The 24,988-nt window shown below is 41.4% G+C and overlaps 3 protein-coding genes and 1 long non-coding RNA gene across 4 annotated transcripts; 2 read left to right on the forward strand and 2 right to left on the reverse strand.

The window, feature by feature from the left end:
• Nucleotides 1–4,776: 4,776 nt before the first annotated feature.
• LOC117820410 (piggyBac transposable element-derived protein 3-like) lies at nt 4,777–10,260 on the forward strand. The gene is made up of 6 exons (XM_034694161.1): nt 4,777–4,819; nt 5,023–5,242; nt 5,507–6,928; nt 9,422–9,509; nt 9,626–9,850; nt 10,252–10,260. The coding sequence occupies exons 1-6, from the start codon at nt 4,777–4,779 to the stop codon at nt 10,258–10,260; spliced, it is 2,007 nt and encodes a 668-aa protein (XP_034550052.1).
• Nucleotides 10,261–10,416: 156 nt separating this feature from the next.
• On the reverse strand, nt 10,417–12,873 carry LOC117821632 (putative nuclease HARBI1). The gene is made up of 5 exons (XM_034696051.1): nt 12,605–12,873; nt 11,822–12,288; nt 11,656–11,726; nt 10,969–11,243; nt 10,417–10,741 (listed from the first exon to the last, which is right to left on the reverse strand). Exons 1-5 carry the CDS (start codon nt 12,716–12,718, stop codon nt 10,505–10,507), a joined length of 1,164 nt encoding a protein of 387 aa, XP_034551942.1. The 5' UTR covers nt 12,719–12,873; the 3' UTR covers nt 10,417–10,504.
• LOC117822658 lies at nt 10,919–12,479 on the forward strand. Its single transcript, XR_004633235.1, has 2 exons — nt 10,919–11,255; nt 11,853–12,479. It is a non-coding gene; the product is annotated as an uncharacterized LOC117822658 (long non-coding RNA).
• A 9,373-nt stretch (nt 12,874–22,246) lies between the features above and the next one.
• LOC117821914 lies at nt 22,247–23,621 on the reverse strand. Its single transcript, XM_034696479.1, has 2 exons — nt 22,825–23,621; nt 22,247–22,529 (listed from the first exon to the last, which is right to left on the reverse strand). Exons 1-2 carry the CDS (start codon nt 23,617–23,619, stop codon nt 22,482–22,484), a joined length of 843 nt encoding a protein of 280 aa, XP_034552370.1. The 5' UTR covers nt 23,620–23,621; the 3' UTR covers nt 22,247–22,481.
• Nucleotides 23,622–24,988: the final 1,367 nt, after the last annotated feature.

A 24,988-nucleotide genomic window follows, 5' to 3' on the forward strand; every position in this document is an offset into this window, starting at 1 on the left:
TGCCCCCGGGCTCGCAATACACTGAGGGAAACACTGAAATATATTAATATAAAACAATATCATCTAGTTTCGATATCATCATCCATCTCTGCACATACTTTGTATTTCTTTTTGAGGTTGTCCCATTTTTTTTTTGCCTGCATGAGAGTGACCTGCTGATGCAGGCCCATCTCTTCCAAGATTGTTCTAAACAGACAGAAGCAAGGGAAAAGTTAAACACAAGATCACATTAACAGGATACAAATTTATGAAAGTGGACTTAAGGAAAGGCACAAATTCTACAAACACAACCCAGTAACATTTACATATTGACCTTTGTTCTATAGATTATCATTTTATTTTGAGCTTTATTAGGCTTTGGATTCATTTCTTTGAAATTGACGCACAAAATGTATACATATTACAAGTTATTGATTTACCTCCATCCAACAGTGGCTGAGTTCTTGGCCCCAGTGAACAAAACGTCGTGCTTCTTGCGAAGCTTTATAAATGTCTCTGTTTGCTCCTTGCTCCCTAACAAAATAAATGTGAAGCACGTTTTGTCATGTCTATAGGCACAATGGTTCTTATATGGCGTAATGACAATTATAATACAATTTATAATAATCCTCAAGTTAGCTCTGTATTCAATGCAAACGTTTAACTACACTTTACAGGTGAACAGTCTGGAAATATCGCTGGTGTGACTGCCTCACTTAATTATGGTCATAGTGCTACATTTATATTACTAACGTCACGTATTTAAACAGAAGATTTAAGGTTTAATGTCCCTCGAAGATTCACATATCTGGCGTTGGATGTTCAAAGGAGTAGAACGAATACTTACATTTGAATGTGAATTTCATGCTCTCTCCGCTACGTTCCCGTGTCGCCATGTCTAATTTTCATGAATGAACAGCGGCGCAAAGGATCTTGGGATATATGGGGCCGCGAAGGATAGTAGCGATGTGTCCTTCTAGAACAGGGAAAAGAAGGCCGCATTTGTGGGCTGCATCCGGGTGTTTTTGAAGGAGCCTTCGAAATGGGACAGCCTTCGCGCAGCGTTGTGACGCAATCGGCCTTCAAAATGCAGCCTCAGGAGGATGCAGCCCCTGAATTGAGACACAGCTACTGTGATGGGTTCAACAATAAAACCATCCTCCACCTTCCTCCTCCGGCTAAAATACACCGCCATCTTGGTCTGCCCTAAAACAAAGTTTAAAAGCTGGCACTGTGTTTGTGTAGACGCGTGTATTTAAACCCCAGGATAACCCCAGGGTGGTGACCCCTGCAGCCTGTAGTCGTGTAGACAGACTCCATCCTGCCCAGCCGGGAAGGTCGAAGCGGGTCCCCATCAGGACCGGCTCCCATAGGAGCCAGTACAGCGAGTGCGCTTGCCCCCTCTCCTTCCTCAGCAGGTTCGAAACACTAATAACACTTTGATAAAAAGCAGGCAGTGAACATGTGCTCATGGTTTCAATGTACATTAAAAACAGATTAAAATCTTGATCCAGGCTGTTAAAATGCTGCAGAATAAAGCTGGACAGGGGTCTCCACAGAGCGTCCCGTTGTCCAGTTAACAGTCTCTGGACAAACCTCCTTAGGAAGGAACAGGATACTCTGTGGGACCCAGTGCAGCTTGTCCCAAATAAAATAAACTAAAATCCTCTGGATCTGAGACAGGAGAGGAGCCGGAGGATCTAAACAGGCCAGCCGATCCCACAGGGGGGATGAGACCAGGTTGTTCGCTATCAGGGTCCGGCCTCTGAAGGACATTTTGGGGAGTAGCCACTTCCACTTCTCCAGCTGACCCTTAACCTTTTCGAGCACGTTGTCCCAGTTTTTTTGCATATAGGTCTCATCCCCCAGGAAGACCCCCGAGATACCAGAGCCCCCCCTCTTCAAGAGTAGGCCACCAGGCAGCTTGAGCCGGTCCCCCAGCCCCTCCCCCACCATCAGAGCCTCACTGTTACCCCAGTTGACCTTTGAAGAGGAGATAAAACCAAAGTCAGTCACAGTCCCAGTTAAAACATCAATATCCTTTTGTGTGTTCATTAAAACAATCAAATCATCAGCATACACAGAAATCTTAAAAGACACCAGACACCGGGGGAAAACCACACCACTGAGTCTAGCTCTCAGTCTGTGGAGCAGAGGCTCCAGGGCCAGCGAATACAACATCCCAGAGAGAGAGCAGCCCTGCCTCACCCCTCTCTGGATTCCAAATGGAGCACTGAGCCCGCCATTAATTTTCAGAACACTCGCGATGTCACTATAGGGAGCCCGGATCATGGCTATGAAACCAGGGCTGAACCCAAAAGCAGCCAGAGTCTGCCACAGGTACTGGTGTTCAACCCGGTCAAAAGCCTTTTCCTGGTCTATTGAAATCAGACCAGTCTCTACAGCCAATGAACCGGAGAGCTCCAAAACGTCTCGAATCAAAGTGACGTTGTCATGAATGATGAACCTGCCGGGCACACAGTAAGTCTGGTCAGGGTGGACGACGGACGCCATCACCTCCCTCAGTCTAAGGGCCAGAGCTTTGGATCTTTTAATCCGTGCAGAGCAGCAAGACCGGCCTCCAGTTTTTCATCTCCTGCAGGTCCCCCTTCTTCGGCAGCAGGGTGATGATACCTGTTACTTGTCACTTGCTGCCAAATAATTTCAGTAAGACAACTCACGTTTACTTAAAGGTGACATATCATGCAAAATTGACTTTTTAATGGTTCTCTACCTGAAATATGTTTCCCTGGCATGTCTACAAACCCCCCGAAAATGAAAAAAATCCATTCTGCCTCTTTTCTGATTTCTACACCTTTCTGTAAATGTGTGCTGAAACGAGCCGTTTCAGATTTCCATGGACTTGTTACGTCACAACAATATCCGGTCCGTGACGCAAGTCAGAGCTCGGAGCTTGTTCAGCCCTCAACTCCGCCTCCAAGTTCACTTTCTCTGCAGACTTCTACAGTCCATGCTGCAGACAAGTTTGTTTTACAAAGATGTCGAACAAACGTGCTAATCTAAGTTGATCAGTTGTTGGCTGCTTAAGAAGACATACATGTATGTTTTTACTCCCCAAGTCTGAAGATGTGAAGACCCGGTGGATGGATTTTATTTTTGACGGAACAGTGCCCACAACAACAGCTAAAATGCTGTATGTGTGAGCTAACCACTTCACCTCAGACTGCTTTTCTAACAAGGGACGGTACAATGCAGGCTTTGCAGAAAAACTGCAGATGAAACATGGATCAATTCCGACTGTCCGTGACCCACATTCAAACTCCGGAGCTGTAAGTTTAATCATTTTATGCTGGTTTACTGTGTGTGTAGCATGGTAGCCTGTTAGCCTGTCGGACTAGTGTTAGCATTGCAGCTAATGTGGGTAGTATCATAGAGGACATGCTGGAGTAATTTATATAAGGTTTTATACAAGCGAAACTATGAAAACATAAGCCTAATTTGAGTGTAACCATATCCATGCGTTTACTTTCGAAGTCTGTGACTATTTTTTACGTGCTTTCCTTGTAGCTTTGCATGCTACTGTAATGTAGACCGTGCTCAGCTGTTGTTACAGACAACCGGTCTCAGATCGCCACTGTTGTATCTGTTACTGTTGTATCTGTTACTGTTGTATCTGTTACTGTTGTATGAGCTTGTATGCATTCCTCTGCTTGGTGACGTCGTGTACGGGTGCCTACAAAGTATAAAGACAGAGAACGAGTCATCATTTATAACGGCTGTTTGAGCTAGTGTTTATATCAATACGCATGTTTGCGCCTACAGTGAATGTCTGTAAAGTACAATGATAAGCAATGTGTGGAAGGGAGAGAAGCAGACTTTTTTATCATTACAAATATGTGAAATGTCCTGCATTGATAAGCTTTTGCGATATCGAATTTAAAAAAACAACAACATAGGTGCATTGTTCTTTTTAACTCTTTGTCTGTTTAGAAGTGAAGGCATTAGTTGTGATTGTTGTTTCACTATTTCTTGCTTTTTACAGAATTACACATTTGAAAACATGTAGGTGTAACCTGTGTGTCCTCTGTACAGGCCAGCACATCAGATGTAACTGTGGAGTTTCATGCAACAAGGGATGTTGCATGTCAGACTGACCAGCTGCAGACACATAGTGTAGGCACACAGCTGTCCCTGAAGACTCCTCAGCCTCATGTCAGAAGTAAAGGTTTGTAGCCTCCTATTATACACTTGTGATACAGTTAATAGTCATTTAGCCCTTAACATTTCTTAATTTGCTTCTACTGTAATATTGCTCTGTGTTAATCTGTCACATTTATAGAGCTTCTTTTCCAAAAATGTAATTTTTTGCAGGTGTTCATGCTGCTGTGTCCTGTAGGGAGTTTGGTGTTGGAGCATCCATTGCTACCTCTGCAGATCCTCTGTGTTTCTCATCAACACCAGTAAAGAGACCATCAAAGAGAGCTCGTTTGGACCTCGTGGAGGAAGGGGAGGAGGATCCGTTAGAGGGCAGTTCGTCTTTGGCAACCTCACTAGGGCTAGATGCTACCTATGACCCTGCAGACTCAGTCGCAGCCTTGGCAGAGTCAACACTGAGGTCGTAAGTTACTCTAATATTTATCTCTATATCCTCCTGAGACCCGGCCCATTCATTAATGTCCTTTATAATAGACATTTTGTTCTCCTGTATCTTGCTAAAGTATTTGGAGTTACCCTTCCAAGCCCTATAGTATTCTGCAGGGGACATCCTGGGCTTTCCATTGATGTGTCATGTGATTGGTTTGCATGCTGGGAACTTTACTTTTTTCCTCTATCAAGATGGCTGCCATACCAGCATCCACATTTTATGGACAGAGGAGAGGTAAGTCAAATATTCTTTATCTATTGCTATTTTTACCATGATAATTATATATATTCTTGTTCATAAACATGTTAAGAATAATATTTTTACATCTGAAAACAGTTTCATTGTTTCTGTTTTGAAATAACAGGCATTTAATGAATGTCAACTGTAGTGGACACCAGGACCATTTTAATGTATTTAATGACTGCACATTGTTGTAGGAGAAAGAAGTGAAGCAGAGAGGATTCTGTACAGGATAGTGGAGGGAGATTCAGATTTGGAACTTTCAGATGAGGAAAAGGATGAGGAGGATGAGTATCAGCCTGTGATAGGTGTAGATGATGATGAAGAAGGAGAGGAAGAAGATGCAGGAGAATCTGATGAGTCAGAGGCAGAGAGGGAGCAGCAAAGTCGTCGTGCTCTGTGGGCCAGGACTAACTTGTATGTTTGTTTTAGTTTCAGGCTAATGTATTACACTTTATGATCATGTTAGATTATTGTAGTATTTGTAAATGCTGTTAAATATATGCAAGTTACCTAAAAATATGCTTATAAAGTTGGTCAATAGGGAGTCATATCATATCCATGACTGAAATTACTGCATTAATCCAAATTGATGTTAAAAAAATTAACTGTTACTCCTTTTATTAACTTGAATTTTTTTTGTGTTTTTTTTTTGTTTGTTTTTATCATCCATCAAAACAGATTCACACCTGTGCTACCTGGGCTTCCTGCCTATCAAGATGACCCTAAAATCCGTCAATACTGGAGTCCAATCCAGTACTTTTCACAGTACATTGATAACAAAATCTTTGAGGATCTGGCAGCTTTTACAAACCAAAGACAGCTGCAAACTACAGGACAGTCACTGAACACTACTGCCCAAGAAATCAAGATTTTCTTTGGCATATCAGTACACATGGCCTGCCTTGGCTATCCCAGAGTCAAAATGTTTTGGGCTAACAAGACTAAAGTGCCAGTTATTAGCAGGAAAATGACAAGGGATAGGTTCTACAAGCTGAGGAGCTCACTCAAAATTGTCAGTGACCTGGATGTAACTGAAGAGGCAAAGGAGTCAGACATTCTTTGGAGAGTCAGACCATTGCTTGACCGTGTGAGGCAAGGTTGTCTCAGCCTTCCAAGGAGTGACAAGGTGTGCATTGACGAGCAAATCATCCCGTTCACAGGCCGCTGCCCAGTCAGGCAGTATGTGCCAGGAAAGCCAAACCCTACTGGCCTAAAGGTTTTTGTGCTTGCCTCGCCAAACGGTCTGGTCCTGGATTTTGAGGTCTATCAGGGCAAGAACACATTCAGGGGCCAAAGAGTGGGAGTAGGAGCTGCAGCGGTCTTGCGAATGGTCGAGTCAGTTCCTACAGGAACTTATGTGTTCTTTGATCGATATTTCACAACAATCGATCTCATGGACGCTTTGCTCTCAAAGGGTCTTCCAGCAACTGGAACCATTATGAAGAACAGGGTTCCAAAGCAATGCCAGCTGCCAGGAGATAAGCAGATGAGAAAAGAAGGGAGAGGGACTTCAGTGACGTTGGTCCGGAGGGGACCTGAGCTGGCAGTGACAAAATGGTTTGATAATAAACCAGTTCTGATGGCCTCCACTGTCTATGGGAAAGATCCAGAGGATATCTGTAGCAGATGGTCCAAGAAAGACAAAGGTCATGTCCAGGTGAGACGGCCAGCAGTAATCAGGGAATATAATGACAACATGGGTGGCGTAGACCTCTGTGACCGAATGCTGAGCTTCTACCGCATGTCAACCAGGACCAAGAAGTGGACGTCACGTGTGATGACACATTTCTTTGATGTTGCCATCACAAACGCTTGGATCCAGTACAAGTCTGACAGCAAAGCGCTGAATCGACCAGCTAAGAACACACAGCAGTACCTGGACTTCAAATTACACCTTGCTGAAGAGCTGCTGGATAGTTCTTCATTTGATGACAGCAGTGAAGACAGTGAGGAAGAGTATCAGCCACCAACCAAAATAAGGATCCCACAACCAGAGCCATCTGTACGCAGGCTAGTAGCCAGTCACATGCCAGAGATGATGGACATCAAACATGCAGAAAGATGCAGGAACAAGGGCTGCAATGGCAAGACATACATCAGGTGCACCAAATGCAAGATGTTCCTCTGCATAACCAAAAAGAAAACATGCTTCCAGGATTATCACAGCTAAAATATCCAGAGGAAGAAGAAAAGCAGAACTACTTATGTTCTATGTCTTATAGTTCACTGTTGAACTGAATACATGTTTTACGTTACATTATAATGTATTATTACACACATTTTGTCCTTGCAAGCAACAAGTAACAGAAGAGTGATACAGAATTTTATTGTTTTTGTTAAAATTGAATGTGTTCTTGGGTCAAAATCACTCTAAAGTTATAATCTGCTCCTTTTTTCTCATTTTCTAAATTCTGTTCTATTTTCAAGCAAATATCGTCCTGTTGTCCTCTACAATGGACATGTTATGAAATAAAAATAAAAAATATATTAAAAAAAAATAAAATTGTAAGGTGTTTTTTTAGGCCCAAATAGATAGGAAATCACACAAAAACAGAAATTGTAAGACACTTGTTTCCTGTGATGGCTGGAGCCACACAGTGAGTTACCTGGCTGTGGGAGCATGGCACTTCCTGGAATGAACAAAAGGCGTGGCCAAGGGTGAAAGGGACTTTTATGCTGAAGCCAACTGAGTGGAGCAAACCATCGGCTCTGATGTCACGGGGGGGTTTGGGCTTAGTTAGTATTATTTTGAATTCAGTTTGATTAAGCATCCATTTTGTTTACCCCTTGAGTTAAACTTGGTTTGGCTCAACCACTATATAAGTTCCTTGATGTCTCATTGTGTCAGGTCTGTTTGTTTAGCTCACACGTCACCTTTTGTTGTGTTAAATTGAGTTATGTTAAGTTGACCTCTTTTATAGGCCTAGTTAGTGATGGTGAGATGAAGCCTCATGAGGCTTCGAACCACTTGAGCCAATTGGTTCGAGAAAGGGTTCATTACTCGAAGCTTCATGTGCACACGAAACCACCTACTGGCCAGGTTTATCATTACAAGCAGCTGGATCTTAACCACATAATGTGTGATGCATTTAATTTTTGTGTCTGTTATGGGAATGACTATGAATTACAAAAAATGTATGACCAAATAATTTCTGTACATAAATTATCATATATGTGTATGATCAAATATTTTTGAATGTATTCTGTGTGTGTACATTTTCCCAAAATGGTATTATCATATGATATGGCAGGTTGTGTAATTATATTTTTCTGTCACTTTAGGAAAATGGAATTGGCTTAAGCAGGCAGAGGACAGTGAAAGTGATTGTGGAACTAGGAAGAGGGCACTGAATATGCTTGTGTTATTAGGAGTTAGGAGTTATTAAATCAAAATGTTGCCACACAGGGGAAATCCTCCTCTTTCTTTCTTTTTTAAGTTATATTTTTTGGGCTTTGACTACTTTTATTTATAGAGGAGAGGACAGTGTAGAAACTGGGAGAGAGTGGGGGGAAAATGCAATTAAAAAGCTGCAGGCTGGGCTAGAACCCGGGCCAATTATATCATAGGCGTGCAACTTAACCATTAGGCCAAGACCGCACCAGAGTCGCAACAGGTCCGCACCTAACTCCGCTCTTTCTAGCTGGCTCTGTCTTACCTGTCCTCCTCTCACTCCTAAATCTTCAAACCATCTCTCTCTCTAAACTCTCCAAACTATATAAACGCTGTCCAAACTCTAGTGTCCAAACTATCAAAACTCTATCCGAAGTCTGAACAGACCGCAACTCTCCATCAAACACCCACATTTTGAACGGAGCCTGAGGGGTTTATATGGCTGTCAAACCTCGCAGCAAAATCTGAACCACTTGCCGAAGCAGTCACATGGTACAGCCGGGTAGCGAGGCTTCGGACGTCATCATTTTCGGCCCCTCCCCTCAATGAAGCAAGCCTCGATACACGCTTCACGGAAACGCCCCCTCCATTACTCGACACACGCTTCGAAGCCTCGGCACATCTCGTAACATCACTAGGCCTAGTTCTTATAAGTTTGTTGGCCTAATTTTGGGTAAAATAAAAAACCCACTTCTCTTTGAAACTTACACCTGTGTCTTGTGCCTTACTGCTTGGTCCCTAACATTTCCCTTGGTTCTCAGGAGGATATACATACAGGTCTTTTCTTCCTGCAGTGGTCAGACTATATAATATATATATATATATATATATATATATATATATATATATATATATATATATATATAAATGATAATTGTTTACCTCTTTAATTTTAATTGCTAATAACTTTTTAATAATTGATATTTTATAGGCTCTTGTTGGCTTTATATTTTTTTGCACTGTCTACTTTGTTACTGTGACACTTAAATTTCCCCGTTGTGGGACGAGTAAAGGACTATCTTATCTTATCTTATACATACATACATACATACACACATACATACATGTCTTATATATACATATGTATGTACATAATATGTGTGTGTGTCTGTGTGTGTGTGTGTGTCTGTGTGTATATGTGTATAGCTTATGTGTGTGTGCGCGTGTGTACACATATGTATAACCTTATTTTGTTTTGATAGAGAGTTTGTGAAAGACTGCTCCTTATTGGGCAAAATAGATCCCACCAAGGTGAAACAGAAGTGGGAAAATCTGAAACAGAAGTACAAGGTACGTATAACAAAGTAATTGTAGTTTCCCCCTAACGTTGTTAACCAATTACCATGCTGTAGATTGTACGTTGATAGCTCAACAGGCTATTTCAGCAATGTGTATGTGTCATATAGGAACTGAAGGCACCCAGGACTGGCGTCAGTACGGAGGGAGGAGAGGCCACTGCTGCATCCTGGAAGTGGTATACAGTAATGGATGAGGTACTTGGCCACCGGCCAAGTATCACACCTCCAGTAACCATTGACTCCGGCAGCCAGGATGTAGTGGTGGTCACTCCTCCCTCCACTGTAGCAGGCGAGGCCAGGAGGAAGAAGAAAGAGGAGCCAGAGTGGGTCAAAGTTCTGAGGCAGATGACTGAGAGGGATGAAGAGAGGGAGGGGATCTATATGGAGAGGGAGCACAGGAGGGAGAGGGAAGCACTGGAGAGAGAGGAGAGGAAGGAGAAGGAGCAGGGGGAGAGAGAGGAGAAGAGGGAGCGAGAGCAGCTGGAGAGAGAGGAGAAAAGGGAGCGAGAACGTTTAGACAGAGAGGAGAAGAGAGAGAGAGAGAGGAGAGAGTGGTTAGAGAGGAGGGAAAGAGAGAATGTGGAAAGGGAGGACAGAAGGCAGAGAGAGTGGATGGCTCTCCTAGAGAGAGTCCTGAAATGAATGTTAAAAATGTAAAGAAAGATTAAAAAGTTGTTCAGTAAAGTTCATTTTGAAAGCAATGTGAGATTCATTTTTTGTGTGTCATTGGTTAGGTCATATAAAACACCATGTACAGTTTCAGTGATTTTAAAAAGCTGATAATTATAAAACATTTTATTTGTGCACTTAAAATCGAAAGGAAATATCAAGGTGCTGCTGGACTTATCATAGAAGCAACAGAGTAGAAAGGCAAGTTAAAAAAAATATAATTCAACCAATTAAAATTGGAGCAAATTGATTTTAATAGAATGCAATTTAACACAGGAATTCAAAGAATATATGAAACGTCAAAAGAAACACATTAAATCAATAGTTGTGGTCCTGCAGTGCAGGAATGGCACCAACAGGAGCAGAAACCTCTGCAGCCAGCCTCTGCCTCAAATTGTCCCCTGGCACTTGACCCTCAGGGTTGGGCTGGTCATCAACCTCAGCCTGGATGGCCGGCTCCTCCATCTCTGGTTCCACCAGATCCCCATTGGAGAGGGAGAGGTTCTGGAGGAAGGCACAGGTGGACACCACCGCTGGCACAAAGGTGGCCTTCACCTACGGAAATAAACATCATTTTAATGCAATGACATCATGTCAATAAAACTTAAAGAAATGTAGTCTGAATAACGTTGCACTGTTACTGTTACCCTTACAATGTATTCTCTATAATTCAGTATAAATGCCCCCCCCATACAACTTTTAGGCTCATCGAGCCTTCCTGCTGCTTCCAGCAGCTGTCAGAGTTATGTACAGTTAGATAAAACCATGCCACTTTCTCTCACCTCCAGGGCCTTGAGGAAGATGCTCCGCCACCGCGTCTTCATCATTCCAATTGCCCTCTCCACCACACATCTGGCCTTGGAATGATGCCGGTTGTACCTGGCCTGAACAGGGTTTTGCACCGGCTCCCTGTGTGGGGTCAATAGGCTGATTGGTGCAGCAAGGCAGGGATACCCCCCATCCCCAAGGATGCACCAGCCACGAGGGGGGTACAGTTTCTCCACATAAATGGAGCTCCACCGCAGGACCCTGGCATCATGTACAGAACCAGGAAGCCCTGTGAACAAAGGTGATGTATTGTGAATGTTTCATTGTAGTTTACATAGTTTAGAATATATTCTGTTAAAAGAACGAGGTACAAACACTTTGGAGATGTGTTATTGAAAAGTTTCTACTGATTATGTGAAGTAAGTTCACAGTTGACAAATAAACGGTCTGTAGAAATTCAACACAAAGCTAATATGAGGTTACAACTGTACTTGGGTGACAAAAACACTTTACATTTTGCAGGGATTGTTCATCTAAAAATACAAATTAATGCATTATCTCCTCAATCATGCTGATGGAAGATGGGGTGAAGATTAGAGTACATAATGACTAATTATGTATTGTTTTTAAAGAACTATCCCTTCAGGAGAGTAAGCTATATTGCTGTAACATGTTAATGTAATGTTGAGTTTCATTCATACCTGTAAATATATTCAGGAAGCAGCCTTTGTGATCACAGACCACCTGCAGCTGAATAGAGTAGAAAAGCTTCCTGTAGAAAAGACAAAATGTAATCTGCAGTTGGTGACATTGATATGAAACAAAAGCAATTATTTAATATGAAGGGGCATTGTTTATTCAGGTTACCTGTTAAGGTAGTCTTCCTTGTTTTCTGCAGGTGGCTTAATCCTGATGTGTGTCCCATCAATGCTGCCTGCCACTCTGTGGAAGGCACGGGAGCCAGCCAGATGGGCAAAGCCGTCCCCTATGCCCTCTAGCTCATCAGCATCAGGGAGATGGACCCCCCTATTGATGATGCTGATGATGTGTACAGCGACTCGATGTACAACATCATGTACTGTGGAGGTGGGGATATCAAAGGCCTCTGACACCACCCGATATGAGGTGGCACTGGCCAGCCAATAGAAATAAATCCCCACCTCCAAGTCTTTCCCCCAGCCATGGTCCTTGGTGTACCCCAGACAGCTCACCAAGTTATTGACCGTCTGCCTTAACAGACGGAAATTCCTCTTCAGCTCTGCATTGCCAAGGTAGAGGCAGACAATGGCACTGTTATGGTTCAGGTGCTGATATGATCCTCGTATCAGCCCATGCTGCAAGAGTAGGGACAGTTGCTTAAATTAGTGCTACATTTAGAATGAAATAAGTTGTACTGTAAGTGTAAGTACTGTTTCTGAATTGTTGTTTGCCTTGATGTTATGTTACTGTTCTCTTAAATCACTGTACAATTTAATTTTGAGTGTTTAGTTCAGCTTTCAGAAAACAATAAAGTGGCTCCCCAGAATAATATTTGTCAAAGAAAATGATTTATCTGACAGTTTCAAACTAAAGTGACAGGTCAGGAGCCAACAAAAATGTCCTTCATTGACCTGAGAGAACACTTAATAAACTTAGACATGGGCTACTTACATCATATTCATTTTGCAGTAGGATGGTCAGAAGGTCCCTCCTTCTGGCAGCTTGCAGTCTTCTTCTTCTTCTTCTTGCCACATTATGAGCTTGAAGCATCGACAACAAGGACATTTTGACTCCAGTTATCTACCATCCCAACATCACATTCCCTGCTTCTCCTCCTGTTTATATAGCACGTTCAATCAGCACAATTCACATCACACAGCTGGACAGTCATCTGTAATCAGTTGGGTCCCTATTGAATTATTACTATAGTATTTAAAGCTAAGTAAATTATTGCCCTTAATGTTTCAAAATCAAGACACACCACATTATCAAGTCGATAACCACTTAGGTTGTTGGAAAAAACATGACACAAGACGAGAACATTCATGACTCTTTTTTATTTTAATTATGCTGCAATCATTACAGGGGACGTAATGACTAAAACACCAAACAACAGAAACATACATTCAAACACTAACATTTAAGAAAAGGCACATACTTTAATTAAGGCAGGATAACAATGATAACGTAATGTGAAGCCAAATGAATGCATGGAAACAACCTCCAACTCCGTTACATATAAAGTGCCGTGATGTGAATCAAACACCGCCTAATTTAGTTCCTTATAGGCACTGCACATTTCACCGGTTCATTTTCATCCCTTTGACACTAATGAAAATCTTAATGAAACACTTTTCATTTGTCTCTCAGACCGTAACTGTATGCTGCGGCATAGCGGTGTCACCAGCTGGGCTATTGTTTACTTCCGCATTCCAGACTGGACACCAACGACACGGGTCCAGCATACTACAAAATAAAAGCTAACTGGCAGGCATACTACATGCTATTATCGCACGCAGTATGTAGTAAGTAGGCAATACCTACTACATACTGCATCAGTAAGTAGAATGTAGCAGGCCGTTTTGGAAACAGCCAATGACCCCCGTACAACCTTAATTACGCACACAGGTCACACACATTCATTCATAATCTGCCATTACAAACCATATCAATCTGTTTTAAATTGGAAGAATGCAAATGCAGTCTAAGGTCAAATATGGATTCCTATCTCCTTAGATGTTGCGTACATGTATGTTCAATTGATGTATAACACTGCACTATGCCAAATTGTTTTGATTTAATGTGCAACTGCAATAATATGGGCGATACATTCAGAATGGACTGTAGGTTTTTCATCTTAAGGCTAACTGCTGAGGCTATGCCATATTTTTTAATAATATTCTCTTACATTTTCTCCTCAGAAAAAGTTGATTCCTCACAAGATCAGGACGCGTCAAGTGATGAGGATGAGTCTGTTGAGTCGACCACTGAGGCAACAGGTGAAGACGGCCAGGAGAATACACCTTTACTTCCGACCACTGCTTCCAGTTCCACTCCTCCCAGTGCTCTTCTCAATCAAGGTTTGTTTTGGCTTGGGTTAGATCTTTTTTTAACTGAAGAAAGGTAGTATCTGCAATATAAACCTAACCTAATAAACCTTGTCTTACAGCTGAATACTGAGCCCTTCAAGTCATTTTGCAGCTAAACCATCCCAGCCACTCTGGCACTGTGGATAAGGTTTTGAATTGTGGTAAAAATAAAGGCACATATTCAGAGCTTCCTTTTTCGACTTAGGCTATTTAATGATAAATGACAATACTAAAAACATGCTAATCACTAATAACTGATCAGTAATATGTAGGGATGGGTACGAGAAACAGGACTAATTTGGCACCAGTTCCTGACTAGTCATTAAAGAAATATTGCTGCTATCAGTGTTTATGTAACCTTAAGTCATTCTAACATAGCAGGCATTTTTCTTAACAGTCCCCTAATGATGAAGCTGCTGGCATCAGGTGATTATGTTTGACGTGCTGTAACTTTGTCTTTACATTCATGGCTGACAGGGCAAAACGTTCAGAAGTGTTGCTTCACTTTACACAATCTAATGAAAATGCAGCTAAAGGCAATATATGTCTAAAACATATTACTCCAGCAACCTCACCAAACACTTCAAAATACAATGTTTGATAAATCTGAAGCAGTGCAGCGTGTTTGACTGCTTTAGCAAAGCAGCTGCTGCAGCTAATGTTACTCCTAGCTGTCCCTCCCAGCACCTCCCAGCTCCAATGCAGATGGGGTTTACCAAACTAAAAAAGTGACTGTCTCGACCTCATTGATTCAAGGTAACACGTACTATTGTTAAAATAAGTCCATAGTTATTAAATCAGGACACAGTCACAGTGTTTCCCCTAATGTTTTATGCATTTAACAAAAATATGGATAAGTATCTGTGTCGATAAGTATTACTTATATTGGTATGATAAAATCCTAACAATACCCATACCTACTAATATGACAGATTAGGATTAATTATGTCCTTTCATAGTGACAGCAATGTGTCCAGTGATAGCCTAAAGAATGGCATTATGGCAGAATCTGCACTCTTATGTTACGATCAAAGACTGAACTTCATATTCACATACTAAACATAGCTTAAAGTGCATGCAGAAAAGTAAGGGATAATGTACTATTAGCAGGTTGTTATGGGAAAAAGAATCCAGACAGGGTGAGACAAGACCCCGACGCGAAGAGGAGGGTTCTTGACCACCCTAAACGGATTCTTTCCCCATAACAACCTGCTTACCATACATTATCCTGATATTCCCTTGCTACTTACTCAAAATACAAACACGTTGTTAAAAACATTGATTAAAGATGATTTTATTGATTTAAATGATTTCTGTTTACAGTTTTTAAAAATAGTCCCAGTGATTCCTCGTCAGTGATGGTTCCATGGTGATGGATTCTTCTCTGCCTGTTGTGGTGGATTGAACATGAAACTGTCCTCATTCAGCTCTCCTTCTCTGAGCTCTGTGGTTCACACACCTTTAAAAAGAAACAAATGTCTGAACTTTGAACCCTGCTGCTATCATCACCACCGCTCATGGTTTAAAGGGGACATATCACGCTTTTTTCATCAATATATATTGGTCTAAGAGGTCCCCAAAACATGTCTTTAAAGTTAATGCTCAAAAAAACACTTTGAAATCAGATTTTGGTCTGCCTGAAAAGCCCTCTTCTTCAGTCCTCCTCAGAACACTCTGTTTTCTCTCTGACCACGCCCCCTCAGGAAGTGGATGTGCCTCGGCTCTCCAGCACGTTGATCTAATGTTTACATGTTGGCTGAATATACACGGCTGCCCAGAGATCGCGTTACTTCAACCCTCTGAATCTGATCCAGAATCTGATCCTGACGGAGAGGCGCCTGTAGCAGGACCTTTCTGAACCATTGGTCACAGATTTAGTGTTTCTTGTTGTTTTATTTGTCAGTATGTAGACGTGTGTCTTGGTACACAGCTACGAACATGTAGCTATGTGGCTATGCTAACTAGCGCTAGCACTTATCCATGATAAATAAAAATCATCCACTAGATCTTCAAATCTGCAGACGTGGGGAGTAAAACCGACCTCTACCAGAAAGGCAGCAGGACCTTTCTGAAGGATTGGTCACAGATTTAGTGTTTCTTGTTGTTTTATTTGTCAGTATGTCGACGTGTGTCTTGGTACACAGCTACAGCTACAGCTACAGCTACAGCTACAGCTACAGCTACAGCTACAGCTACAGCTACAGCTACAGCTACGAACATATAGCTATGTGGCTATGCTAACTAGCGCTAGCATTTATCCACTAGATCTTCAAATCTGCAGACGTGGGGAGTCAAACCGACCTTTGTGTTTATTAAGACAGCCTACAACTAGCATGCCTCCCTCCTAATCTCCTTGTTAGCACACATTTGTGCAGGTAATGAAAAACGGAGGAGGGATTCAGTATTATTTTATACAGTCTATGGGCTGAACAAGCTCCGAGCTCTGACTCCGTGACAGACCGGATATTGTTGTTACGTAACAAAAACACGGAAGTCTGAAACGGCTGGTTTCACACACATTTACAGAAAGGTGGAGAAATCAGAACAGGGGCAGGATGGATTTTATTCATTCTCGGGGGGTTTGTAGACATGCCAGGGAAACATATTTCAGGTAGAGAACCATTAAAAAGTCAATTTTGCATGATATGTCACCTTTAAGTTTCTCTGTAGAGATCACTAACCTAAAGTTTCTCTCACCTGCTCCACTCCTTCATCATATTGATGGACAGGATCCAATATGTAAACAACCGTAGCCTGCCGGTTTAGCATGCTAACCGAAGGTAATGTTTTAGCCACATTGTTTACCAATATGATGCAAACGGTAGCTAACGGTTTTACCTCACCTTACGGTCTATGGTGTCAACAAGCAGAAGCTAAATGTGTCTGAACTCTTCTCCGCGGATTGATTTGACATGACGTGTGATCAGTTAGTCTCTGGTGTTGCTCATATAAGTGAAAGTTAATAACCGATCAGAATCAAACATCTTGCACAACCGGAAGGTCAGTAAGAAAGCCGGGTAATAATAACATTTAATGACTCTTGTCCCTGTGAAAGTGAGGCACCCACAGGTGAATTTGATCAGTTTGTGTATTTGTGTACAGCTGTAGAGCTCAAACGTGACATTAAAATGATTTGTCCCCATCTAAAGGTTCATTTCTGTGAAGTAGTTTGATAGTAAAATCTCTTATTAAAAAGTGTTGACAAATGCAGCTAAAAAGTGAGTTTGGAGAATAATCTTAAGTTTCAGTAGTAACACTGTAACACTTTGAAAAATGCTTATAACGTTACGTATTGTAACTCCAGATTCTATGAATAAAGGCGTAACCCTCGAAGAGCTTTTGGTCTATCGTAAAGATTTTTCTTTCTGTTGTCTGTACAGTATGTGACATCATCAGGACCTGAGCTCTGCTCCCAAAAAGGCAGTACTTTCTTTGGCTAATGTTGGTGGAGCAGGGAGCCTGCTTTTCTTTTATCAAATGTAACTGTGATACCTATTTGGGATTGTGTTTAAATAATTAAAAACCTTTTTAGGGATATCTAGCATTCATTATCCTCCATTATTGATCAGTTTTGCTGTTGTGGATGGACTGCAAAAAATGCTTTTAGTAATGAGATATTGACAACACCTCTATCTTTTCTTCACAGACAAAAGAGGTAACTCCAAACGGAAGTGGGAAGACAGCGAGGTGCGTGCAGTTGAAAGACACATGATGCGCTTCATCCACACATGCAAGGTACCTCAAAAGATTGACTGCATTCGGTGTATCAACGCAGAACCTGATGCGCTCAAAGACCGAATCTGGACTGGAGTGAAAAATGATGTCAGAAATCGGATCACTGCCTTAAAGAGAAAGGCTTGTTCTCAGGACTCATGATAGATATTTGTTGAAGTATACCTGTTTGAAGTATATCTGTATCTTATTTCAGACGCTAATGTTAAATTTGTCTGTGCACAAAGGTCTTCTGTATTTTTATATAGCCAAAGTTCTTGGTTGTAGTTTGGAGCACAACCTGCTATGTTGCTAGCGAGCCAAGGAATTGTTTCTCTGAACAGTCTCTAGTCAAGTATGTTAACTGACTGTTAGCTGTCCAGATGCATTCATTTGAAAGCTAGCCAAGTTTGTGACAACCTGTCATTTTCAAGGACATTCCATTTGAGCTGTGTGGCACTCGTACATGATGTCCATCCATTATGTCACTAAAAAGATATCAGCAAACGCAAGTCTGTTTGGTGTATTATTATTATTTCATGCAGATTTTCATTGTGGTGCTACTATGACATATTCAGTCTACCTCTTAATCTACATTATTCTATGGTCTGGGTGAGTACTCTTTTCTGATTGGCTGACAGGTGTGTGTTAATGAAGCAATAGCTCATGACAGGTCGTGCTATGTTGGGATTATATCACCGCTAAGGGCCGTTGTTCGGCCTGACAAGACCAGTGATGGTCGATCAAAGATTGAATTTCATATTTTATGACAACATGCTCTCCTTACTGAACATAGCTGAAGGTGCATGCAGTTAATGACATTTAATGAGTCTTGTCCCCAAAGGACAGTGAGGGCACCCAAAGGTGACTTTTATCAGTCTGTGTATTTGTGTATAGCTGAAGACCCCAAAGTGGACATTAAAATTATTTGTCCCCAATCTCAAGGTAAAAATTATTTATGGACAAAAGGCAAGGCAAGGCAAGGCAGCTTTATTTGTATAGCGCATTTCATACACGAGGGCAACTCAATGTGCTTTACATTAAAACATTAAAAGCATTGGAGACATTCAGACAGGCATAAAAGAACATAATTAAAATGACAAATATGATAAAACAGAAAAGAAAAGGAAAATTAGAAATATATTAAAAATTACATTAAAATTTTAATTTAAAGTGGGTTAAAATAATCTAAGATAGGAAGGCAGAGGTAAATAAAAAAGTCTTAGTCTTTGATTTAAAAGAGGTGAGAGTTTGAGCAGACCTGCAGCTTTCAGGGAGTGAGTTCCAGATATATGGTGCATAATGACTAAACGCTGCTTCACCATGTTTCGTTCTGACTCTAGGAACTGAAAGCAGACCAGTACCTGATGACCTCAGAGGTCGAGGTGGTTCATAAAGTAGTAGCAGATCAGCAATGTATTTTGGGCCTAAACCAGTCAGGTCTTTATAAACCATCAGCAGGATTTTAAAGTCTATTCTCTGACAGACAGGAAGCCAGTGTAGAGATCTAAGAACTGGAGTAATGTGGTCTACTTTTTTGGTCCTTGTTAGGACTCGAGCAGCAGCATTCTGTATGAGCTGCAGCCGTCTGATGGACTTTTTAGGGAGTCCTGTAAAGACCCCGTTACAGTAGTCTAGTCTGCTAAAGACAAATGCATGGAGGAGTTTTTCTGCATCCTGCTGAGACATGAGTCCTTTAATCCTTGATATATTCTTAAGGTGATAGTAGGCAGACTTTGTAATTGTCTTAATGTGGCTGCTGAAATTAAGGTCTGAGTCTATGACTACACCAAGGTTTCTGGCTTGGTTTGAACATTTCATCATTGCAGATTGGAGCTGAGCAGTAACCTTTAACCTTTCTTCCTTGGCTCCAAAAACAATCATTTCAGTTTTTTCTTTGTTTAACTGAAGAAAGTTCTGTCTCGTCCAGTCATTGATTTGTTCAATGCATTTACTCAGTGTTTGTATGGGACTATAATCCCCTGGTGATATGGTGATGTAAATGTGTGTGTCATCTGCATAGCTATGGTATTTTATTTGGTTGTTTCTTATTATCTGACCTAAGGGGAGCATGTAGATGTTGAATAGTAGAGGCCCCAGAATGGATCCCTGAGGTACTCCACATACGATTTTCATCCGCTCAGATGTGTATTTACCTATAGACACAAAATAGTCCTGGTCATTTAAATAGGACTTAAGCCAATTTAGTACTGCACCAGAGAGTCCCACCCAGTTTTCAAGTCTGTCCAGTAGTATCTTGTGGTCAACTGTGTCAAAAGCAGCACTGAGATCAAGTGATACCAAAACTGAGATTTTGCCATTGTCTGTGTTTAAATGAATATCATTGAGGACCTTGACTAGAGCGGTCTCTGTGCTGTGATGTGATCGGAATCCAGATTGGAAGACATCAAAACAGTCATTTATCATTAGATAATTGTTCAGTTGTTGAAAAACAGCTTTTTCAATAATTTGACTTAAAAAAGGGAGGTTTGATATCGGCCTATAGTTGTTCATTTCAGATGCATCTAAATTGTTCTTCTTCAGGAGGGGTTTAATTACTGCTGTTTTCATGGCCTGGGGGAAGACACCTGTAAGAAGAGACATGTTGACAATTTGAAGCAGATCTGAGGTCATGCAGTCTGAAACCTTTTTGAAAAATGGTGATGGTAGAATATCAAGGCAGCAGGATGAGGATTTCAAATGTTGTATTATGTCTTGTAGGTTTTTGTAATTTATTGGATTAAATTGTGTCATAGTGATTGAGTTGTTTTTTGGTGGACACACAGATAACACATTCCCAGTACCTCGTACAGTAGTGCTGACTGCTTGTCTGATTTTCTGAATTTTGGCAGTGAAGAAGAATGCAAATTCATTGCAGGCCTTGGTAGATAAATGTTCAGAGGCCACTGGCACAGGGGGGTTTGTTAGCCTGTCGACTGTAGCAAACAGGGCGCGTGCATTATCTTTGTTTTTGGAGATAATGTCTGAGAAGAAGGTCTGCCTTGACTTTTTCAGTTCTAGATTAAACATGTGAAGTCTTTCTTTATAAATGTCATAATGAACCTGAAGCTTTGTTTTACGCCACCTGCGCTCAGCTTTTCGACATTCCTTTTTTTCATGTTTGACCTGCATGGTATTCCTCCAAGGCGATTTTTTCTTATTGGAGACCACTTTTAATTTAGTTGGTGCAATGGAATCAATAATGTTTGTAATTTTTAAAGTGAAATCTTCTACAAGTTCATTTGCAGAGAACCTAGAGAGGGGGGTTATGGAAGAGAAAGCCTGAATAAATATATCACTGGTACTTTCAGTAATGTAACGTTTTGAGATAACCTCAGTTTGAACATTAGTGTTCACAGATAAATCACTTTCAAAGAAAACACAGCAGTGATCAGAGAGAGCAACATCAGATACCAGAACCTTGGAAATGTTTAGACCCTTGGAGATAACCAAGTCTAGGATGTGGCCCCTGTTGTGTGTGGGCTGCGTCACATGCTGAGTGAGTCCAAAGTTGTCAAGGACATAACACAGTTCTTCAGTCACTCTGTCCTCAGGTTTGTCAACATGGATGTTAAAATCACCAACAATTAAAACAGAATCAAAGTCAGTGCAGATAAGAGACAGTAGTTCAACAAGGTTATCAAAGAAATCAGTACAGTATTTAGGTGGTCTGTAAATATTAAGAAATATAGACCGAGAGGATGTATTTAACTGAAGAGCCACATATTCAAAAGAAGTGAAATTTCCATAAAACACCTGCTTGCATTTGAATAACTCATTAAAGATTATACTAACACCTCCTCCTTTTTTATGCGTTCTAGTCTCACTCACAAAAGAGAAGTTTGGAGGGCATGATTCAATGTGTACAGCTGCACTGTTATCTTGGTCTAACCAAGTCTCTGTTAAAAACATAAAATTAAGATTGTGTTTAATAATAAAATCATTTATTAAAAAAGATTTGCCTCCCAGAGACCTGATATTTAATAAAGCTAAGTTTAGTGAGTTAAAACCAGTTGTGTTATTTTTTACAGCTGTTTGTGGCTGACGAGGAATTGGAGCTAAATTTAATAAGTTGGCAGATTTAGTCGAGTATCTTCTGTTTCTTAGCAGATTTACCCTTTTTCTATTTCCTGCCAACAGAGGAATTGAGGAGGCTACCTGAATTCCACAGGGCCCCGGCTTTTCCTGGTTGAAAACATTAATGATATCAGCTTTGAAGCCTGGACCCGGCCCATATCAGTTAGAATTGTTATGATGATGATGATTCTGAGGAGGTGAAGGGGCTTTGTGAAGTTTCTGTGATGGTGGTTTCGGGTGCGGTGGTGGGCTGGGGGCTGGGCGATGGGGTAGATTTAGGGGAGAGAATATGGGATTTGGACGGGGTGTAAGCTTGATTCCAACATTGACAAGCTTTTTCATCTCATCCGTAAAATCCAGGAGGGGGGAGGAGGGAGAGAGAGTGACTGGAGAGGGCGGGGAGTTGGCTGGTGTTTGGGGTGGTGAAGAATAGAAATCTCCTCCTGTTGGGAGTGGAGGCCACTCCTCTTGTTGGGGGGTGGAAGATGGCCGCAGTGGAGGCCACTCCTCTTGTTGGGGGGGTGAAGATGGCCGCAGTCTAGGACGCTCCTCTCGTTGGGGGGTTGAAGTTGGCGGCACTGGAGGACGCTCCTCTTGGGGGGGTGAAGGTGGCGGCGATGAAGACTCCTCCTGGCTCAGCGATCTCAGTCGTTTTCCTCCAGAATGTGGTCTTATCTTCTGTTTTGTTTTGTCTTGTCTCTTGTCCTTGGCCAGGGAAGCTGGTGTGTGATACACAGAGTAAAATAGGTTGGAAGTGAACAATCTTACTCCTGACTTGTTGAGGCAAAATCCATCTGCCTTAAAAAGGTGTCTGCGTTCCCAGAAAATATTAAAATTGTCAATAAAGTTCACTGATTGAGCAGCACATGTAGCTTTGAGCCATTTGTTCAAAATCAACAGCCTGCTGAATCTCTCGTCCCCTCTTCGGACAGTCGGTAGAGGGCCACTGATAAACACCACAGTATCAACAGATCTGACTTTGCGCAGCAGATCAGTAAAATCTTGTTTCAATAACTCAGATTGTTGCTTCACAACATCCAAGGCCCCAGTGTGAAGAATGAGTGATTTCACCGTTGTGTGGTCAGCAACAATGTCCAGAATTTTGTCTGAAATGTCAGAGACCGAATCGTTGGTGAAGCAGAGGACTTTGGTGTTTCTCTTGCCACAGAGGCTACTGACCTCTTTCACGACACCATCGCCCACGATCAGTGTTTCAGGCCCAGTCGTCAGCTCCCTCTGCGGCCTTTTGCTTATAGATTTGGTCTCGTACCTTCCCTTGGTCTTCGAGGACACAGGGTTTCTCAGGTCCTGGGATGGAGAGTCAGGATCTTGTGAAAGTGGTGCAAATCTGTTCTCTAAATGTATCTTTGTTTCTTCTACAGGTTTGCTCTTACTAGTAGTTTTTACTGCTGTCCATGGCTGTTTCCTCCTTGGTAGGGGGGTTGAGGCGGCACTCCTTCTGGATGAGAGTGCAGGCCAGCCAGTCGCATCAGAAATCTCAGGGCGCTTGGCTCTGCCTGTTATCCGTTCTCTCATGTCCGTGGGAAACGTTTTATCTTTAGGCCTAGCGCCAAGAGTGTTCCAGCTGGTCCCAACTGCACAGTCCTCCTGTTTTGGAGTGTCATTGTTTGGGCTAACTAGCCGTGTGTTAGCAGGTACATGTCTGCTGCTCTGACCCCATGGAAGAGTGGTGTCATTCCCGCATAGTCCATTCACTTCCACATTCACTTCTATCCGATGCATCTTTGTTTCCAGCACAGCAATTTTCTGAAGGATCTTCTGAAAATCGTCCACAGTGAAAGGAGGCATTTTGGTTCGCTTAGCTGCTAACAGGCTTTTGCCGATCAGTAGGCCACGTTTGCAGTTTCGATAAAATGTCGAGATAAGGCAGTTGTTTACTTTGTCGACAGTAAATTGTAGTCCCAGTGGTTTCTAAGTATCCTGGAGTGACTGCTTGTAGTCTCTCAGTGAAGAAAAAAAGAGTTAAAATGAAAAGAATGCAAGCATAAGCAAGAGCAAGCAAAAAAGCGTCTGCACTCCTCAAGAGCAGGAAGTGCATTTGTATGTAGACCTTAGCTCCTCAAAAGTCATCATAGTGTCTGAGTCTGTCAAAAAAAGGTCTTGGATCATTTTAAGTCCCTTAGAGTCCCATATTTTAAATGTTGCATCTGTTCTTCCTGGTACAAATAACTGATTACCCCATATTGGACTATACTGTGATAGTGAGTGTGGTTCTTTTAAATATTTTTTACATCATACCATACCTTTATCATATGTTTCACAATTGGATTTTTAGTTTGTTTCCGTAGTTTTTTTTACTGTGTCTGAGTATATGTCTAATGGAAGAGGTAGTTTTAGACCACGGGATTCCATTTCAGTCCAGTGAGGAAGATCATTTGTTGAAAAATAGAACATAACAGATCTCAGCTGCACAGCCCAGTAGTACCACATTAAGTTTGGACATTTTAAACCCCCTCGATCAAATGGTAAATAAAGTAAAGACAAACGAAGTCTCGCCCTCCGATCATTCCATATAAATTTCATGAACATTTTTTTAATTTTTGAGAAAAAATCTGAAGGTGGCGGCAGTGGAACATTTTGAAATAAATAAAGGAATTTTGGTAGTACATTCATTTTTAAAATATTAATTCTTCCAATTGTAGATATAGGTAGTGACATCCATCTATCCATTGACTCATTGGTTTCCATCAATAAAGGTTCGTAATTAGCTTTAACAACATGTTCTTGTTTAGGCAAAATCTGTACTCCCAAATATTTTAACTGTTCTACTACATTAAATTGAGTTACATCTGAAGTTGGACTCCTTCTTTCATTTGCATTGAGCAGTAATATAGAGGATTTAGTATTATTCACTTTGTATCCTGAAATATCGCCAAACGTTTTTATAAGTTGTAGCAAGGCTGGGATTGATTTATTTAATTTTGACATGATTAAAATTACATCATCAGTGCACAGAGATATTCTATGCTTTGTCGGTCCTACTGCTATTCCACAAAATTGTGGATGTGTACGTACTCCTATTGCAAGAGGTTCAATTGCCAATGTAAACAATAAGGGCGAGAGCGGGCATGCCTGACGGCAACCTTTACTGATTTTTATTGGTTTCGAAATATTTCTATTTGTTAGGATTTCCTCTGTAGAATTTTTATATATTACC

Source organism: Notolabrus celidotus, chromosome 1 (assembly GCF_009762535.1).
Source record: "Notolabrus celidotus isolate fNotCel1 chromosome 1, fNotCel1.pri, whole genome shotgun sequence".
Lineage (NCBI taxonomy): Eukaryota > Metazoa > Chordata > Actinopteri > Labriformes > Labridae > Notolabrus > Notolabrus celidotus.

Bases quoted from the DNA above. Each gene is read 5' to 3' on its own strand.
- LOC117820410 (XM_034694161.1), top strand. From the start codon at position 4,777: ATGGCTGCCATACCAGCATCCACATTTTATGGACAGAGGAGAG. The intron at 5,243-5,506 runs GTATGTTTGTTT...CCATCAAAACAG, and splicing joins CTGTGGGCCAGGACTAACTT to ATTCACACCTGTGCTACCTG. The intron at 6,929-9,421 runs GTGCACCAAATG...TTGTTTTGATAG, and splicing joins AATGGCAAGACATACATCAG to AGAGTTTGTGAAAGACTGCT.
- LOC117821632 (XM_034696051.1), bottom strand. From the start codon at position 12,718: ATGTCCTTGTTGTCGATGCTTCAAGCTCATAATGTGGCAAGAAGAAGA. The intron at 12,289-12,604 runs GTAAGTAGCCCA...CTACTCTTGCAG, and splicing joins TACTGCAAAATGAATATGAT to CATGGGCTGATACGAGGATC. The intron at 11,727-11,821 runs GTAACCTGAATA...TCTTTTCTACAG, and splicing joins AAGGAAGACTACCTTAACAG to GAAGCTTTTCTACTCTATTC.
- LOC117821914 (XM_034696479.1), bottom strand. From the start codon at position 23,619: ATGCCTCCTTTCACTGTGGACGATTTTCAGAAGATCCTTCAGAAAATT. The intron at 22,530-22,824 runs TTATTGAAACAA...ATCACACACCAG, and splicing joins TTGTGAAGCAACAATCTGAG to CTTCCCTGGCCAAGGACAAG.